This window comes from Nomascus leucogenys, unplaced genomic scaffold, assembly GCF_006542625.1.
Source record: "Nomascus leucogenys isolate Asia unplaced genomic scaffold, Asia_NLE_v1 001196F_48703_qpd_obj, whole genome shotgun sequence".
In the NCBI taxonomy this organism is placed as follows: Eukaryota; Metazoa; Chordata; class Mammalia; order Primates; family Hylobatidae; genus Nomascus; species Nomascus leucogenys.
This window is the reverse complement of record NW_022095885.1, coordinates 846-12,090: the sequence shown is the minus strand read 5'-3', so window position 1 is coordinate 12,090 and position 11,245 is coordinate 846. Positions and strand designations below refer to the sequence as shown.

The window sequence follows — 11,245 nt, the reverse complement described above, 5'->3', positions numbered from 1 at the left end:
GATATTATTTACACCTTCAATTTTTGGCCTTTTATTTCCTCTGACATTATTGTGGTAGAAGAAGAGAGAATGCTGTCTCATTACTGCCAGATGGAGTAGAAGTCAGGGTTCTGCACTTGACTTCCATTGACACCTGAGTACTGGGGGAGTTTCACTCATTCCTGCTGGGTAAGAGTGAACTTTCAGCTCCCCATGTGGTCTTTATTGGCCATGGTGGGCGTTACCTCATTAACTCTAGGTGATAGTAAACTCCTGACTCTCCACTAGGCCTTCTCTGACAAAACCCCAGTAGAGAGAGGATGCAGCACCTAATTAATGGTGGGTGGGGAGTAAGCCCAGACTCCTCTTGTAATATCCACTGACATTATGCAGGTGGAGTTTGTTGCCAGGGGCTTTCCTCCCTCCTCTCTACTTAGTTTTCTCTGAAATTATCCAACTGGGAGTATTTTAAAGCCTTGTTATACCTTTGTGAAGGAGTAGATGTGTAGACTCCTCACTTGAGCTTTGACATTATGGGTTGAGGTAAGGCTACAATTTCTTTTTGTGATGTATGAGTGGAGTAGAGTGGTTATTGTCTAAAAGTTTTCTGTCTTATTAAATGCCACTTTTCTGGTCCTTTGGGTTGAGAGAGCAAACTTTTGTTGAAGTTTATTATTTGTTTTCTATGCACCAGTTGCCACCTCCTTTAGCTCCAAGTCTGAGATGGGTATATATATCAGCAGGGAACTGACTAATATATAATTTCTTGGTTCCAGTGGTCCGTAGTTGGTCTGATTTCTTCTCCACATTTTAGAGCTTTTTTATGTTTGTCATATATAATATCCAGTATTTTCAGTTGTGTTTAGCAGGAGTGATAGAGAAAATACATCTACTTTATCTCCCTGGAAGTGGAAGTCCCACTTGTTTATAAACTCCCTCAAAGTATTTTACAAGCAATGCCAAATAAGCTTTCCTCACATACCTACTTCTTTCTCACCATTGGCTTTTGTATTTCTACTACTTTCAAATTTCAGCCTGTTTCTCACTGTAGTTTCATCTGTAGTCATGCTTTCAGTGAACATTTGTGATTGCTAAACTCCCTCAGTGTTATTCTGAAATGTCTTGTCACATTCACTCTTCAATACTTATCTGGATATAAAATCCTAAGTGAGCAGTTATTTCTTCTTCAGTTATTTGATGATAGATGGCCAGTGTATTCTATTTTGTATTGTTGTTAATATAAAATCTCAGTATGATTGTCAGTTTTGGAGGTAACATATCTTTTCTCAGATTATTTTTATATTTTTCTTTTATTTGCTATTTCACAGGTTTTTTTTACTTTATTTCCATGTATCAATTGAATTTGATTTATCTTAATTGAATCTTCACTTTTTCAATTGAATACTCTTCTACAAGTTCTGGAGAATCATCCTTGATTTTTACCATTGCTTGTCTGTATTATCTAGATTTTTCTTTTGGAATGCTTGTTAGATATGTGTTACACCTTCTCATTCACATTTTATGTATTTTAATCTCTGCTTATAATTTCCATCTCAATTCTGCATCAACTCAGTTTTTAATATCAGTGACATTATTTTTGTCTCTAGAAATTCTATTTGATCCTTGCAATTATTATTATTTTTTCCGCGTAGTTTCCACTCCTTTGAATATCTTCAATCAGTTTAGTGTATTTATTTTTAGTTTTATAAGTATTGTTCTTCTATCTCATGATCACTGTTTATTGCATTTGCAGAACTAAGTGTAGATTATATATGTGTGATTTATATTGTGTGTTTATTGTATGAGCATGTGTATACACTCATTCATGTTCATTATTGAGGCAGTTTTGTCTTTTATTTTTCCTGTGGAAGTCACTGGAACCCTGGTTTGTGAAGATTTCCCTAGAAAGTATTTTTTTTTTTGCATTTGCATATACTTGAGGCACCAGCAGTTTCACTAACATGAAGCAGTTTTCAGCGTTAACTTTACCTCACATTGCTGTATCAAGTGTGTAGAAGGGCAAATTATCATAAACTTAAGGTTTTCATTTCTAATAATATACCTTTTTGTTCATTTTTCCACCTGGAAAACAGGGCAGAGACATGCTTCCTGAAAGCTTCCTTGAGCCATCAAGCAGAGGTGTTCTTTTCCTAGTTTTCTATTTCCGGAGCGCAACTTATAGTTCTGGCTCTATGCAGGGCTGTCAGTTCTTATCTACCTTACACAAGTACAAGGTCGTGATTCCTTTCCCTTGGTAGCTGTGGGTTAGGATGTAATTATTATTATTAAAATAGTTATATTGTATTCAGCATTTCTATATCCTTAGAGTAGAGTTTGGTGTTAGGTCACTTTGCCATGTTGATGGAATGAGCATATAAATTTCTGAATTGTTTAAAAGGCCTTTGTTTTCATGTATTTCAGGTAACATCAATTCCATGCAGCAGTCTGAAATTGTGTTTTAAAGGCTTTTCTACTTGGTTTTAGGGGTCATTATATGTGAAGATATATTACTTTTACCATTTTCAAAGGAAAATAGAGCTCTTTATGACTGAGTCTCAAGCATATAAGCATACAGGTATATGATCAACTACAAAATGTATAAACTGGCTTTTAGGAAATAAATATTGCTAGTACAGGACATGTTTGACTATGGTGTTTATATTTTTCTACAATGAAGAAATGTCACACAGCATGTGTATTTTTGTTGGCTGAAATAACTTATGATTTGCTTTGAATTCTTTCCTAAATGTTTATAATTTATTTTCCCTCTGTAGACTTAATTCAGTTAAAATTATACCTGTTAATTTCTGCATTTGTTTGCTTCCACTTAGTGGCCTGGAGATCTAAAATTATAGGAGTGACACGCTAAGCAAAGGGAAAAGTTAGGGAAATCCAAGAAGTGAGCAAATACAATGAGAAACCAGGTAGAATGACCAGGATAGGTCACAAGCAGAAGAGAAAATAGAGATATTATGGATAATTAGCTCATCAAAAGATTAGAAATTCCAGCTGAGACAGAACAGAAACTGCCCCACGCATTTTTAAAAAATTTTTTACGCTTTAAGTTTTGTGAGTACAAAGTAATCGAATATATTTATAGGGAATATGGGATATTTCGATACAAGCATACAATGTATACATGCAGTGTGTAATTACATCAGATAAATGAAATATCCATAACCTCAAGCACTTATGCTTTGTGTTACAAACCATCCAAATACACTTTTTCAGTTGTTTTACAATACTCAATTAAATTAGTATTGAATGTAGTCAGCCTGTTCTATCAAAACTAGATTGTATTTATTTTTTCTATTTTTTGTACCCATTAACCATCCCCCTCTATCCACTCCACACCCAATCTCACTACCCTTGCAAGCCTCTGACAACAATCATTCTACACTCTCTCTCCATTAGTTTAACTGCTTTAATTTTGGGTTCCCACAAATAAGTGAGAACATGTGAAGCTTGTCTTTCTGTGCCTGCCTTATTTCACTTAACATAATGACCTACAGTTCCAACCATGCTGTTGCAAATGACAGTATCTCATTTTCTTTTATAGAAGAATAGTATTCCATTGTGTATATGTACTGCATTTTCTCTGTTTTGGAATTTTTGTCAAATTTATTTATTTATTTATATAAAAACTTTTATTTTAGGTTCAGGGGTACATGTGCACATTATATAGGTAAATTGCATGTCATGGGGCTTTTGTATATAGTTTATTTCATCACCCAAGTATTGAACATAATAACCAATAGGTATTTTTTTTTTATCTTCACCCTCCTCCCACCCACACCCTCCCATAGGCCCTTGTGTCTTTTGTTTCCTTCTTTGTGTCCATGTGCACTCAATGTTTACCTCCCACTTCTGAGAACATGTTATATTTGGCTTTCTGTTCCTGTGTTAGCTTGCTTAAATAATGACCTCTATCTCCATCCATGTTGCTTAAAAGGACATGATCTGGTTCATCTTTATGTCTGTGTAGTATTCCATGGTGTATACGTATCACATTTTCTTTATCCAGTCCACCATTGATGGGCATCTACATTGATTACCTGTCTTTGCTATTGTAAATACTGCTACGATGAACATACACGAGCATGTGTCTTTATGGTAGAAAGATTTATATTCCTTTGTATGTAACAAATAATAGGATTGTTGGCTTGAATGGTATTTCTGTTTAAAGTTCTTCGAGAAATCACTAAAGTACTTTCCACAATGGCTGAACTAATTTATATTCCTATTAGATGTGTATAAGCATTCCCTTTTCTCCATAACTTTGCCAGCATCTGTTTTTTTTTTTTTTAATTTTTTAAAAACAGCTATTTTGACTGGTGTGAGATGGTCTCATTGTGGTTTTGATTTGTGTTTCTCTAATGATTAGAAATGGTAAACAATTTTTTCATAAGCTTGTTGGCTGCCAGTATGTCTTCTTTTTAAAAGTGTCTGTTCCTAGCATTTTATTACTGTAATACAGGGCTGATAGAGTGATTTTGTCTTATATGAATAAGTTACTACTTACAGGTGATAACTTACATACTATTGGAAGATAGACTTGTCAAACTTGTCAAGAATGAGGAAAGCCAAATTAGAAAATCCTATGTCCTAGTTTCCTTACCAAGGATAATTAAATATATCACTAAGAGCTTTATATATTGATTATACATTGTTGACAACTGATTTAAGCATCACAGCCTATGATGATAAACACTGCCTATATGTGTAAAGAACTTTTCATCAATTCTTAAATTTCTTAACCTAGGCTTCAGGGAACATATGAAACCAAAATTATATGGAACATTTTCTGTGTGTACATGTACATGCATTTTTCTAGGGAGAGAGTCCGTAGGTTTATCAGAATATCAAGGAAAACTGTGACCCAAAGAAGTTTAGAACCACATACACTGCTGCTGGCTTTTTGTGCCTGGCAAATGAGTGACAATAGAAGAAATAATTTTTCTTACACATTTTAAAACGTTTTCTCTTCCTTGTGATTGAAGATGAAAGGAGTAAGAAATTAAGGCATTTGTTTAATTTATACTGGTAATTTATTTAGCGGGGAGGGGACATGAAGGTAGGTAAATAGGTAGGCCTCTAATTGAACCACCTCTCTAAGTTATGTACGTATATATAAGCTGAAATCGTGTTTGACATTCTGAGGGTTTTCTTTTTCTTTTTCCTTTTTTTTTTTTTTTTGGTGGGGGGCTGGGGGTCAGAGTGTCGTTCTGTTGCCCAGGCTGGAGTGCACTGGCATGATCTCAGCTCACTGCAACCTCTGCCTTCTGGATTCAAGTGATTCTCCTGCCTCAGCCTCCTGAGTAGGTGGGACTACAGGTGCCCACCACCACACCAGCTAATTTTTGTATTTTTAGTAGAGGCGAGGTTTCCCCATGTTGGCCGGGCTGGTCTCGAACTCCCGACCTCAAGTGATCTGTCTACCTCGGCCTCCTAAAGTGCGAGATTACAGGTGTGAGCCACCGTGCCCGGCCCATTCTGAGGGTTTTCTTGGAAGACAGGTCAAATGCTGTTAGTAAGTTTCAAGAGACTGTTAATTCCTTAGTTATACCAGATTTTATAAAATATTTGAGAATAGATGGCTAACAAAAGGTTAGAAATACTTTTCCTTAATTTTAATCCACATTACGTTACATGCATTCTACCACTACATTTTGGTGCTATTTAAGGTGTGCAATTTTCTATAGGTGACTTTTGCAATTCAGGGAAGATTTGGGCATTTTAAATGAAAGAATATCTAATTGGGGGAAGTGTGAAGGGAAAGAAATTCTTTTCAAAAGCTGACCACAAAGAGCAGTTAAAAGTTTTTGTCACTATCTTCACAAGTGTGTAAAGCACAGATCTTAACAGAGTGCTTGGCATATTGCAGGGTGCTCAGCGGTGGTTTTTATTATTAGTACTCAGATTCAACAGTGGCAAGAAACATCATTCTACATAATGGAAAACATTTCCACCAAATCCCACTTACTTTAATGCGAACTTGGAGATAATTTATGGTATTGTATTGTAAACCATTAATGAAAACTTTTTCACAGTTGAGTGAAATTAAAATCACCATATCTCAACTAGTCGTTTACTGTCACTTTTTTATTGTTAAGAAACCTTTGAACTGTTTTTCTTTCTCTATTGTGCTTCCATTCCTTCCCCAGTAAGTATATTTTAGCCATATGTAATCAATTACTTAAAGTATAAATAAGAAACTTGGTAAGTATTTGGATTTTTTTGTATCTGACTTGGCATCCCCTCCCTCTTAAAAAAATAATTCATTTAGTATAAACACACAATTAAATGAATCTACTCAGTGTCTTTAATGATTTCCACCACTGGCATTACATCCTGTAGGCTTTTAGGTGGATTTCCGGTGACGTGATGCACGTCTGGAACCCTTGATAAGTACAGTATATTCCAGTTCAACCAGCTTGTTTTCCACTACATTGAGGTTTACTCGCTTCTGCATGGCTATTGAGCGTGGGAGATTATTTAAAATATCCCGAGAGAGGTCGTAGACTGCAAGATCGTTGTCTGTATTGCTGTTAATTAACTCAGGAGCAGAGGGTCTCACTAGTGCAAGAGCAGTTGAATTTGATGACATTTCGCCAGTGTTTCTCTGTAAAGGAAGGGAATTATACATATGTAGTTTATCGAATTAAGCAATTTCCAAACTACCGAAAAACAACTTGTTTAATCTTGATCATCAAAATAAACTGATTTCCCCTAATATGTAGACATTAAAAATGTATTGAATTACTACAGTAATTCAAAAATATATTCTTCTAAAACCAGACTGAGAGAAAAAATATATGAAAGTAGCCGTTAGTGACAAAGTTCCGTATCCTTTCCTTACATTTCCTGTAAGGAAAGCAGCCCCGTAGGTAAACATATGAAGAACCCTGTCTCTGACTCTTATCTAAAAGCACCTCACTTGTGACTTTAACACCAGAAAATCCACATTCACACTCGAATTATTTGTGAATGCCCAGAAAGCACCATAAAAGAGAGATGAGGTGAGATTAGCAAACAGAGACGTTGGGGAGGAGAAGCAAGAGAAGAGAGAAGGTAAGATTCTTAAAGTGGGGAGATGGTGGTGGGGAATGGGCACTGACAACTGCACTTTGCTCTCCAATGAGTGAAAAGCTGACCATATTACTTAGGGACTTGGGGCTTTTTAGAAGAGACCACAACTGTCGAATCACTGGTCAGAATACGGGAATTGCGGGAGTAAGCGGTAAAAGTCTGGGGCTCCTTTGAGTGAAAAGGAGAGATGAGGTGATCTTCCCTTACCTCTCATTTTACTGTATTTTACTCTCTTACATATACACTCCCAAGTCCATATACTCATCTAGCTTCATCTAATTCAAATCTCCCTTACATTCACCATTACCTGAAAGCGGCGATATTTCCAGAAGACAATCATCAAGGCACACAGAATGCCGCTCGCTAGGAGTAAATAGAAGTTCATGGTTCCTCTTCGGCCTCTTCTCCCTTCTCGGGACGGACCCCCTCAGCTGGTAGTTGAAAAGCAGTGGGCCTCTAGCCGCCCGGATTTGGGAAACTTCGGGCCAGGATGCCTGGTGTAACTGGGATGCCCTGTGTTGTCCCGCTTTATATACTGCTGAGGGCGCGAGACCTCACAGTTGGGCACGCAAGCGGCGGTGCTGCGCCACAATAAGATGACGTAAAAACCGGCCCTGCAGGAAACCAGGCGGCACTTAGTCCCGCCCACCTGGTTAGTGTCAGGTCCTTAGAGAGGAGAGTGAAAGACAGTGAGGAAGTTTGGGATTTCTGGGAAGCCGAAAGGTAGTAGAAGGACAGGCTGTAAATGGATTGGTTAATTAGAATATTTAAAGTGCTCCTACCTTTAAAAAAAATATGTCTTTGCTACAACCACTGCTTTATTCACTTCAAAAACAAGACAAAAATGCAATGTAAAAAGTAGTTACCCCCAAATTATCTTTGCCAGAAACTACCTCCTCCACAGTCGCCTTGCTATTTTAGCATTTATTCCAACCCTAGTTACGTTGGAATAATTATGTACATTTGTATCATTCTACAGTTTAAGAAATAATTTGGGGGACATTTTCACATATAAACCTCACAACAAATTTGTACTAAAGGTATTTTTTTTAATTTCAAGTTTATACCATGACATTTATTTTTATTTTATTTTTTATCAACTTTTAAGTTCCGGGATACAGGTGCAGGATGTGCAGGTCTGTTACATATGTGAATGTGTGCCATGGTGGCCTGCTGCACAGATCAACCTATCACCCAGGTATTAATTAAGCCCAGCACCTATTAGCCCAACACCCATTAGCTGTTCTTCCTGATGCTCTTCCTCCCCACCGATCCCGCCCCACCCCACAGGCCACAGTGCTTTTTGTTACCCCTATGTGTCATGTGTTCTCATCGTTCAGCTCTCACCAGCTCCCACTTATCAGTGAAAACACGTGGTGTTTGGTTCTCCAGAGCCAAGGTATTTTTACTATGTCTATTTTTGCAAATGTGGAAACAGATTCAGGTGTTAAATTCATTTGAAACTAATAGCAAAAGCAGGACTTGAATCCATGGAGTTTGAGCTCTGAGATAAACTCCCCCATTCCCATCCTTATCCACATGATCTCCACCTCCACTCCGATTTGTGAGCATCAAGTATTTTATATTCTCCTACCAAGGTACTGAACATTGTATTTGGAGTTGTATTAATGGGAGGTAACACATACAGAAATCATTGCACTAGACAAGTTAGAAATGTTGAGGAAATTCAGTTAAATGTGGACTATGACACTGACCTAAAGACCCGGAACTAAAAATAATACCCACGGAAATCTTAAGGTGAGTGTCCAAATGCAACCCAGTAACTCTGCTAGGTAAACACCCCTCATCTTCACATAGATGGGAAGGGGAGAAATTACATTTTTAATTTTTTTCATATCACACCATTTCCTAGTTATGAGTACAAAACTTAAAGTTTTATTGATTCGATGAATATTTATTAAACACTTATATACTAGACACTGTTCTGTATTTTAAGAATCTGATTATAAGCAAAAATAAAGTCTTTCTTCACCTGGAATGTGCACTCTAGTTTAAGAGACAGACATTAATCAAATATAGAAATGTATGTGAAAGTGCTGAGATAAATGGTACCAAAAAGTACCTGGTGGTGTGGGAGCTCATAATAGAATATAGGATCTAAAGAGGAGTGAAGTTCCTGGCTTTATGGCTTACTCGATTGGATGAATAGGAGATAAAAAAGTATGGAGTTGCTGGTCATGAATTTAGTCTTGGACAAATGCAGTTTGAGGTGGCTTTGAGACATGAAATAAATGCTCCCAGGGAGATAAGCGAAGACATAAATTTGTGAGTCATCTACATATAAATCATAATTGAAACTCTAGATATAAAAGAAATTTCTTCATGTCAGTCTAGGGAGTACAAATGAAGACAAATTTGAATAGAGCACTGAAAGATTTTAAAATTTAATAACTGGGCAATAACACTTCTATTAGTATGTGATTGTGGGCTTCCTGACATCGAAATTTTCTGTTTCATTGAATAACATTGAGTGAAGCCCATTAACCTTATCTCTAACAATAGGATATTGAATTTTGATCCTACTGGTATTTAAGTGAAAACTTCAGAAATATTTGAAAATATTCTCATCAAACACATTAGAGTACTGTTGCTAGCCGTTGATTTTTTTCATTTTATTTTTTTATTATAAAACGTATATGACGTAGAATTTAACATTTTAATCAATTTTAAGTGTATAGTTTTGTGGCAATAAGTACAATCACATGGTTGTATAAACATTAGCCATCCATCGCCAGAACTTTTTCATCTTCCCCAACTGAAACTCTATATTTATGAAACATTAACTTCCCATTTTCCCCTTTCCCTAGTCCTTGACAACCCCCCTTCTATTTTCTGTCTCTATTAATTTGACTACATTAGATACCTCATGGAAGTGGAATTACACAATATTTGTCCTGTCCTGAAGGGCTTATTTCAATGAGCATAATATACTCAAGTTTCATCCATGTTGTAGCATGTGTCATAATTTCCTTTTCTTTCAGGAAGGGTAGGCTGAATAATATTCCACTGTATGTGTACACCATGTTTGGCTTTTCCATTCTTCTGTTGATAAACTTTTGTGCTGTTATCATGTTTTAGTATTGTGCATAATGCTGCTTTGAACATGGATGTACAAATATATCTTCAAGACCCTGCTTTTAATTCCTTTGGGTATATACCCAGAAATGGAATTGCTGGATAATACAGTAATTCTACTTTTAATTTTTCAGGAACTTCATGATGTTTTCCACAGCTGCTACACCATTTTATATTCCATGAACAGTGCACAAGGCTTCCAATTGCTCCATATCCTCCTCAACAATTGTTATTTTCTGTTTTCTTGCTTTTGTTTATATAGTAGCCATCCTAATGGTTATGAAGGGTATTTCACTGTGACTTTCATTTGCATTTATGATTAGTGATATTGAATGTCTTATGTGCTTATATCTTCTTTGGAGAAACCTCTATTCAAGTCCTTTCCTGGTTTTTAATTTGTCTGTTTGTTTTCTGTTGTTACTGAGTTGTAAAAGTTCTTTATATATTCTGGATACCAATCTCTTATCAGATATTTGCATTGCAAATATTTTATTTCTTCCTGTGAGTTGCTTTTTCACTGTTTTCATAATGTCCTTTAAGGCACAAAGCTTTTAATTTTGATGAACTCCACTTTACCTGCTTTTTCTTTTGTTGCCTGTAATTTTGGTGTCATATCTTGAAAATCACTGCCAAATCTAACATCATGAAGCTTTTTTTCAAATGTTCCTTCTAAGAGTCTAATCGTCTTACCCCTTAAGTTTAGGTATTTGATTCCCTTGAGTTAATTTTTGCGTATTGTCTAAAGGGTCCAACTTTATTCTTTAGCATATGGAGATCCAGTTTTCCCAGCACCATTTATGGAAAAGACTAATTATTCCTCATTGAATGGTCTGGGTACCCTTGTTGACAATCAACTGACCACACATTCAAGGGTTTATTTCTGTGCTCTCTGTTCCATTGGCTCATGTGTGTCTTTATGTTCGTAGCACATTTTTTTGATTACCATAGCTTTGTGGTAAGTTTTAAAATCAACAAATGTGTGTCCTCTAACTTCGTTCTTATTTCTCAAGATAGTTTTGGCCATTTAATGTCTCTTGTGTTTCCAAGTAAATTTTAGCATGGATTTTGATATTTCTGCAAA

General features: G+C 36.2%; 1 protein-coding gene across 1 annotated transcript; it reads right to left on the bottom strand.

Moving 5' to 3' along the window:
* Nucleotides 1-6,340: 6,340 nt before the first annotated feature.
* Nucleotides 6,341-7,567, bottom strand: LOC115833747 (kita-kyushu lung cancer antigen 1 homolog). Its single transcript, XM_030808582.1, has 2 exons — nt 7,376-7,567; nt 6,341-6,601 (listed from the first exon to the last, which is right to left on the bottom strand). The coding sequence occupies exons 1-2, from the start codon at nt 7,451-7,453 to the stop codon at nt 6,341-6,343; spliced, it is 339 nt and encodes a 112-aa protein (XP_030664442.1). The 5' UTR covers nt 7,454-7,567.
* Nucleotides 7,568-11,245: the final 3,678 nt, after the last annotated feature.

Excerpts from the sequence above, each read along its gene's own strand:
- LOC115833747 (XM_030808582.1), bottom strand. The coding sequence starts at position 7,453 with ATGAACTTCTATTTACTCCTAGCGAGCGGCATTCTGTGTGCCTTGATG. Across the intron at positions 6,602-7,375 it reads GGAAATATCGCCGCTTTCAG|AGAAACACTGGCGAAATGTC; the intron begins GTAATGGTGAAT and ends CTTCCTTTACAG.